The sequence below is a fragment of the Aulonocara sp. 'chitande type north' Nkhata Bay genome, linkage group LG9 (assembly GCF_057382095.1).
Source record: "Aulonocara sp. 'chitande type north' Nkhata Bay isolate Kocher_YH1m ecotype deep benthic linkage group LG9, A_spYH_male_GT1.1, whole genome shotgun sequence".
NCBI classification, from domain to species: domain Eukaryota; kingdom Metazoa; phylum Chordata; class Actinopteri; order Cichliformes; family Cichlidae; genus Aulonocara; species Aulonocara sp. 'chitande type north' Nkhata Bay.
The window spans coordinates 5953594-5962751 of NC_141352.1; the positions used below are offsets into that span (position 1 = coordinate 5953594).

The 9158-nt window shown below is 36.2% G+C and overlaps 1 protein-coding gene across 1 annotated transcript; it reads right to left on the reverse strand.

Annotated features, from left to right (window-relative positions):
* Positions 1 to 5095: 5095 nt before the first annotated feature.
* On the reverse strand, positions 5096 to 7427 carry LOC147321490 (uncharacterized). The gene is made up of 4 exons (XM_086305388.1): positions 6951 to 7427; positions 6081 to 6149; positions 5763 to 5909; positions 5096 to 5296 (listed from the first exon to the last, which is right to left on the reverse strand). Exons 1-4 carry the CDS (start codon positions 7407 to 7409, stop codon positions 5096 to 5098), a joined length of 876 nt encoding a protein of 291 aa, XP_086161514.1. The 5' UTR covers positions 7410 to 7427.
* Between the last annotated feature and the right edge of the window lie 1731 nt (positions 7428 to 9158).

Genomic DNA, 9158 nt, shown 5'->3' on the forward strand with positions numbered 1-9158 from the left:
CTTCACCTTTACATAGTCCATAATCTCATCAATGTCCATGGCTACAAAAGCAGCTCGTGCCTTACCAGTGAGAAGTGGAGCAAGATGTAGTGCCCAGTCCTCATGTGGCCACTGGCACCTGGTTGCAATCCTCTCAAAAGTTGTTAGGTAATGCTCAATGTCTTTGTCCTCGTTATAAGGCTGCATTTTAGGCCCTTTCCAAGCTGGTGGTCTTGTTAAGGAGGCAGACTGAGTTGCTGTTGTGGCCTCCATGAAGTTAGATTGTAGCTGAGGCATTGCTGGATGCTCCGCAGTAGGCCTCAAATGCGTCTCTGGCTGTATCCTAGTGATGGGTCGTTCGTGAACGAAATGGCTCTCAGAGCCGGTTCTTTGACGTGAACAACGCGAGCCGGCTCCTTATCACGAGCCGTCACGTGGGTTGTTTTTTTTTCTTTCTCTCACCCTCTCTCTCGCCCTTTTTTCCGCTACACTCCGCACGCGCGGCCTGTACTTTGCGCTGGGAAGAGGGGGGAGGGGCGTTAATTACACTCGCAGTATCACAGGAACAGACCCAGAGAGAAAGAGAGCAAGGGACAACAACTTCACATTAGAAAGGTATGGTAATCATCCACAACTATTTTCAGTTGCAGATGATAAAGGATTCAGAAATCATGCAGGCCCATATGACAGAGAATGTGCATCTTCTTTTTGTTTTAATATTTTAATTTATATTTAATTGTGTTGTGGTTTGCAGTGCTTTGTGTTGTTTCACGTTAAATTTGTTTAAAAGGAAAAAGCTGAAATTTAAATAGTTAAAAGTTTAAAATGTAAATAGTTGTTTTTTGTATTATATGATTTATTTATTACATGTTATGTGGAGTGAATAAATAAAGTATATTTATGGTGGCCCTTAGAGACAAAGCACGTGCAAACTCCAAAACACGTACGAACTCCAAAACACGTACGAACTCCAAAACACATACAAACTCCGAAGCACGTACAAACTCCGAAGCACGTACAAACTCCGAAGCACGTACAAACTCCGAAGCACGTAAAAACTCCGAAGCACGTACAAACTCCAAAACACGTAAAAACTCAGAAGCACATAAAAACTCAGAAGCACGTACAAACTCAGAATCACGTACAAAAGACAACAGAAGTGTTCCAGAATGCTAGGCGCAGTGTTGAGCTTTTGTTACCTAGTGGCTACACAAGCCAGGAAGTATCAACAACCAGATTTGGTGTGTGATAGTAACTGGTAAATGAACTTTTTTTTAAATTATTTGAATAAATATGAGTGCTTGTCTATAAATACACAAACAATACACACATGCTTTCAATTGTGTAATTTAAGTGATCTGGGTAGCTCTGTTTTGGAAGTTCAGTTAACGCTAGAAATGCATCTTGGAGTTTGTACGTGCTTTTTGGAGTGTGTATATGCTTTAGAGTTTGTACGTGCTTTGTCTCTAGGGGCCATATATAAACATATATAAATAAAACCACTTTTTTTACATTAGTGATTCCTTTTCTGCATAATTTTATATTATTGTTAATGATAAATTAATTAAAGCAACAAAACAACCTGACGAGCCGGTTCGGAGCCAAAAGAGCCGGCTCTTTTTAGTGAGCCGAGCCGAAAGAGCCGGGTCTCTAAAAAGAGCCGGAAATCCCATCACTACTGTATCCCAATTCAGGGTCTGCAGCCTTAAAGTACGCATTTCAAGTCCGATTACGTCACAGCGGCGCGCCGAAGGCTGTCCCAATTCAAAGGCTGCTCGAAATGCGGCCCTGAAATGCATCCTTCATTTCCCTGAATTTTAAGGCTGTGGCAGCGTAGACTTCGTGGCCCAACATATCCCAGAATGCATAGCGCGGCGGTGGGTGTGGATAAAAAACGGCGAATGAGGGGCGGCCGAAGAGTAAACTTTAAGTAAGTACTGAATATTATGTCACTTATTTATGTGCAAATGTTTAATAATGAAGAACATTAAAACATTCCTGTTGGCCACATGTCGGCGAAGTTATGTGACATTAGTGACGTTTGTACTAACTTGGTTTTAAAGCCTTTACTTTAAAATATATGCCGTTCAATAGCTGAGCTTAATCTGACAGAGAATGATCAAAGCGCATGTAGAAAGAAACAAACAAATGAACAAAAGATTTTCTCCTTCATTTCTGTCAAACAAAGCTGTATGACACGTTTCCAGCTGTTAGTATCATGGTTGCTAGGCAACCTGGGCAGCGCAACGGAGGCTAGACCATCCCATTTCACAAGCCTCGCACTTCCGGCCTTAGCGGTCTTTGAGTACGCGGCCCTTGAGGATCGTTGAGGCTGCGTACTTTAAGGCTGCAGATCCCGAATTGGGATACAGCCTCTGTGTCAGCTGTTGCACCTTCCAACAGCAGCTGGCGCTCTCTACGTGGAGCTGAGTGAAGTGGTGCTGAATTTTCCACCAGCGATCTTCCTTTTTTTTTTTTTTCTTTCTCTTTTCCTTCCCCTTTTTTCCTTTCTGCCCATCCCGTTTGGCTCTTTTGCCATCAGAATTGTTGTCTAAAGGCAAAGAAAGATGCCCAACGGATTTACTTTACCAAATTGACCATCCCAGCCTTGCCGTAATGGTCCATTTGATTCACCTTTTATTGTTTATTTTATTTTCACTTGCTGAATACGGGACAGACTTGACTGGAGGAAAGAAGGGGAGACAGACACCAACTTCTGTCAACTCACTGCTACTGATCAGGCACCTCACTCCAGGAAGACAGAGGGCTGCAAGCCTGTCATCGTTTCCAGTGTGGCTTTGTATTCTTGGGGTAGCATCAGATTTTTCCCACAAATATTCAAAGGTAACACTTATTTTAAGCTTAGTTATTAAATCAGAAGTCTTCCCTTGTGTTAATTTTATTTTTTTTTTTATTTGTTTTTGTTTTCTTTTAGATTTATGTGCAGTGATCGGATGTGGTGGAGCTTTGTTAACTGTGTGGAAAACATCTGTTTGTGATGATATTTACAATGAGGCTTTAAGGTGACAGTTTCCATGTAATTTCAGTCCTTTTTCTAAACAAAAACATTTTTTAATTAACATATTTTTTATTTGTTTTACCAGCACATCACTGGTCAAAGTTAAAAAGAGCCACATGTTACACCAACAATGAATTTTTGACTCTGTTTGTGTCACCAGATTTTACAAACAATATCAGACCTATGAAATAAGTAATTGCACCATTTTTGGATAAATGTGCAATTATATTGTTTTGTATTTTCAATTGTTGAATAATTATGTTGTAGAACAAACTCAATCTGTTTAGCCAAACAACATAATTTGTTTGGTTAAATAGTGGATTTGTATAATTTTAGTCTATAAGTACAGCAAGCTGAATTCATACAAACACACAGCTCTAAATCTTGAATTGTAGGATGCACAATAATGATCATTTAATTATTATGGACATTTAAATCAGAATCTATTGAACCATTACACATATTCTTTATAGAGATTACACAACCTCAAAATGCGAAAAACAAACAAACAAGTGTTTAAGAGGATAAATAAAGAAAGCTCAAAGTGTGTTCGTATGAATACTGCCTTAGTATGGGGTGTCAGTAAGTACATGAGTATAGAATAGGTGTAACAGTGGTTTTCCACATCTGTGCTTAGACTGCTCTAAAAATATATAGATAATGGGTCAGACATATAGTTTGACCCATTAAGTCTATTTGAAACGTTTATGAAGTTCATGAAGATCACACGCAGTCAGATGTGTTTCTGTTTATCATTTTATGAGGTCACACAGCTGATATGAGTTTTGATCACAGTAGAACCATAAAATTCATGTTAATGAGTATACTGTTTCCAGCTACTTTATGATGAATTTTATCCTGGTCACAGCACTATGTTAAAAGCTGTAAGAGGTAAAGTTAACCCAATTAATACCTGATCATAAATCACTCTCTAACACAGGGCAGTGATTATTTTTCAATGTAATTTATTCCACAGCAATGTTCTTTATTTGATCCCTGTTTCTTTAAATATGTGCATCAATTGTTCAGCTGTGTGACTCTCCGTACCTGAAATATATCACAATGTGAACTTCATTTCAACAATATTCTGTAGTTTATCATCAAATCAGGAAAGCTAAACTAAAACTAAACTAAATGGAAAAAAAGAAGCTCTTGGGAGTTTTAATGAAGTTGTAATGTTATTTATCCTTGCCATACGGGATGTGCACACAACTCCAGCAAATCAAAGAATATATTTTGTCTCTCATTTCCTGTTTATATATGTATATATTTTTGCAGTTAATAGCCTATCATGTGTCTGCGCATCTTAGGGCCATAAATGTAAACATGGCAAACAAGGATGTATTCACAATTCCAACGGATGCTTCAATTGTTTGTATAGATTTTGGATTGATTTGTAATGTAATTAATGTAAATGAATGTAACTATGTAAAAATCGTGTTTCTGTTCTGTGTCCTGTTCTGTTTGTATATGTGTGTGTGTGTTTTCTTTTTTTTGTGCTGCTGAAACAAACAAATTTCCCCTTGTGGGACAATTAAAGGATTATTATATTCTATTCTATTCTCATTGATATCATGTCTACCCAGAAATCTCAAGTTCATCATTTTGCGCTTCCACAATTATTTGAATAAAAAATTAAAAGAGCAGGAATGTTAAAATGAATATTTATTAGATTTTCAAAACAGTTAATTATGGTACAGGGCTAGATTCTAATGAACAGTCTCTACTTTATAATAAAAAACAAACAGAATAATTATTTTATATACCTGTGTATATAAATTTACACAAAGGTCTTCATCTTAATATATACTTTATAATAAAAATAAAAGCATACACAATGGAAAATGGCAAAATTACCCTGAATTGGGCATAATGGACACCAACTAGAATTTGTAAACTTGCAAACTTTTCATTTATGTTGCTGTCACTTAAGCATTTAACAATGTGTGATTAATTAAAGATTATAAATACACAGAAAATATTAACTTCATTGTTTTTAATTTATAAAATATAACATTTTATATTTTTGAACAAACAAACAAGTAACAAACAAAGGAACAAATGAATACATTTTTTAAATTATTCACAGTGTTTTTTTTAAATCTGCATAATTTGCTTCCCCTTAATTTGAACTTTTACCCTGACCGCTGCCTCCTCAAGTTCATTGTCAAATGGTTTCCAGAGCTCACTGTTGATGAAGAGGCTCTGCCCATCATCCAGAAGAACCTCAAGCTGGTTTGGCTTGTCACTCATGGCCACACCAACGATGAGGACCTCCTCTCTGTCCTCTACTTTTGTCTGTTGACAAAGCATAAGCACATATTTAGCCCTGCAAACATTCCCTTTTTTTTATCCAAAAAGAAAATCTATGGTCATCATGTGGTTTCAGTAAGCCACCAAGACATACACATTGTGTTTATACGTTTATATGTATGTGTTACATTATGCATTATATGATGCATGATCAATCATGCAGGTAATTAAATCCCAAAGACATCTTGGGATTATGTTCATCTGGACATCTATATATATGTGCGTGTGTGTGTGTGTGTGTGTGTGTGTGTGTGTGTGTGTGTATATAATAATTATATATATATATATATATATATATATATATATATATATATATATATATAATTATTATTATTTCATATTTTGACCCAGACTGAAAGAATATGTAGTTACATTTCAAAACCTAGTTCTAAACATTTGTTAATAAGACAATGCTGTGAAATATTGGTACAAAGGTTTAGCTTCTTCATACCTGAACCTTCGTATAAGTAGTGCTGTGCAGCTGTGGCCCATATGCGGTGCGGTTCAGCTTCATGTGGGAGAGGTTAATCTGGTCTCCCACATTAAAGGTGTGAATTCCTGCCTCCCTCCAGAGGCAGACTGATATGGTATAACCATCCTGAAATCACAAATATGACAGAATTATAGATTTATTAATTAAATAATCCAAAATCCAGTAACTAGAAAAAGAAAGCCCACAGCCTCATACACTCTGCTCATGTACCAGCAATGTTAAATTTGTCACATTAGTTTAACCAATTTCAATATAAAACTAAAATTGCATCATTACCTCCTTTAGCTGGAGATTTCGCAAGGGAACGTGCTGTTTTCCCAACACTACGTCCTTTACTGCAGAAAACTGAAAAGTAAATTGAAATAAAATATCAATAATAGTTAGTGTATTGATATGTGGTAGGTTTTTATTTCTTCAGTAAGATTTTTAGATTATATTATTGCTGTTATTAAGTATTCTTCATTGAACTTATCAGAAGCAGTTTATTAGGATGTTTTTCATGATTATGAAACAGCTTGAAGGAAATCTTTCTACAAACAATACATTTGTAACTTAGTTGGATTCTTAAGTGACAGCAACATAAATGAAAAGTTTGCCAGTTTACAAATTCTAGTTGGTGTCCATTATGCCCAATTCAGGGTAATTTTGCCAGTTTCCATTGTATCTGCTTTTATTTTTATTATAAAGTATATATTAAGATGTCTGTGAAGGTTCTCAGTCATCCAGGTCATCGTAGTCAAAGGAGCTTGCAAAGAAAAGTGTCTGGACTTCTTCTTTAAAGAAGTCCAGACGCTTTTCTTTGCAAGCTCCTTTGACTATATATTAAGATGAAGACCTTTGTATAAATTTATATACACAGGTATATAAAATAATTATTCTGTTTGTTTTTTATTATCAAGTAGAGACTGTTCATTGGAATCTAGCCCTTACAATACAAATGTATGTAGACACAATGCAAATTGGCTGCATAAATACCAGAAACGGTCTTTGGAAAATATTTTTTAAAAATTGTGCTTAACAATCTTAACAGAATTTAGTCTCTGCTTGACAGCAAAAATGAGTTTTAACTGTAAAAAAATACACGCAATAATGGGTTATTTGGAAACCTAAAGCCATGTAAATTCTGATGGAACCACAAATACTTACCTCCACCACCTCCCCTTGGACTGTGATGAGCCCGCCACTTGTGGAGCCCATCTTCAGAGGTGTCAGTGGAGCAGGAGGATGTAGAAGATGCTCTGCTTCGGTGAAACAATCCTCACTAACAGTTAGGTTTGCAGCCTTAAAAAATTGGGTTCGTGCAGTTATATTTATATTGTATGGTGGGGCCGGGCCCCTGAGTTCATACCCCCTCATTATGTAGCATCCCCCCTGCTGGATTTTAGAGGAGAATTCCTCAAATATTGTGACCTTGGTCACAGTCTGGGTATCTATGATGGCTGCCACAGTGTTCTTTTTGGTAATCAGGGGTGTAGCTGTCCCATCTTGGAAGTGCCAGCTAGTGACCCTCAGCTGGTCGCATGATCTTAACATTTTGAAATGCAGTGGGGGTGGCCAGAAATACGGTGTGTCAGGGCGAGTATTTAGAAGCTTCATCAAAGCCATTCTGAAAAAAAGGCAACACAAAAAATATTAAAAAGTTAATACATTTCTGTTACAAACAAGGGTCATATAATATGGTAACACCTGTAGATTTTGTGCAGTCTCTTTGCTTTCTGATGTCAAACAAAAGTCAAAAATACCTTTCTGAGGTTCCCGCTTAAAAATGACAGGCCAAAAAACCCAGGCCTGTCTAAAAGTATTTTTCTGATATTAAATACAATGTTGGTTTTAAAATAAAGCTAACAGTTCTAAGATTTCATTGAATTAATGCAAATATTACAGCAAAGAGAGTTGGTCAAAGTAACTGAAGACTGAACTCATACTCATAGAACCAATGAGATGTTTTTTCTTACCAAATTTTTATTCATTTATTTTTTATATTTTCTAGCATATAATGTCCTTTGAAAATATGCTGGCAATACACTCCAGAAAATAAGGAATCATCACATGAATATTATCTGTGCAAAGATTGATGCTGCTGAAGTGAAACACAGTGAAACCACAGTTTTAGTTAAAACAAGGCTGGGTATTCATAATTTGTGAATAGCTTCTTTGGCTCTAAATTTGTGAACAAGAAATGATTTAACTTTATTTAAATGCCTAAAATATTTGTTGTTTGTTGGAGATCTCCCCCCCCCCACACACACGCACACACACGTAATGCACTTGCATAGTTCCTGTGGCTGTGGCTCTTTCTATTGGTCCCCTTTGTTAATCATTTGAGCCAATAGAATGACAGTAATCTAGTACGTTTTCATGTCAGTCACAACCTCTGTAACCGCGCAGAAAATGGCCTTTTTTTGACGAGTAATGGCTCTGAGGCATTGTGGGAAATGAAGTTATTCAGAATATGGTTTCCATTAGGTTTTTGTCTAACTCTTTTAGCTTAATTCCTATTGGTTATTCAGTTTTTGTATAGCTTAATTGAGAAAGTGCTAGAAAGTGTTGTTGCCAGGGCAGAGTGCCAGCCTTAAGCAAAGTTAGAGACTCACAGCTCAAACTTAACATCTTAAAGTTTATAAAACTGTTATAGATCTTGAAGATTTGTCAAATTCGTTAAGATCTTAATATTTCATATAAAAAATTAGGACTGAAATTATTCTTCATTAATACATTTAGATCTTTTTTTCAATTAAACACCCATGAGACAATAAGTTCATCAACTATGACACCCACTAATATATTACTGTCAATAGTAAATGTGAATTTATTGATAATGAATTTCTCTGCAATAGAAACGTAACATAGGAAAAAGAAAGAAAAGTCAGATTAAGTTTTGGTACTTTGACAGTCTTTATATTGACAGCAAGTTAAATGGCTAGATCTTGTGTTTTGCCCTATATTGTATTATACATATTATAAGGGTAGTAAAAAAAACACCCTCAAAATTCAATCCGGTTGTTCAGTCTTACTTCACTAGCCGTGTCTGGACCTAAACTCCATATATCAAATGATCACTATGGCATTACTGAGAGTTGAAAAACTGTCTAAAGTCTTTCATCTTTAATAAAATGATCAGCGTTCTGCTCTACCAGGTGTAACAATTGAGTTTAACATCCAGGCATCCATGAAAACAGAATTTATGACATTTAACGGAGTTAGAAGTCGGATACTGTTAGGTGTGGCTGTGTGCAGACAGGAATAGGACCCAAGGTGCAGACTCCGGAGACAGAACTTAAACCAAAACAGCTTTAATGCTGAACTCAAACATAACATAACTGGGGGGGAAAAAGGTCAAAAATAAACTAACAC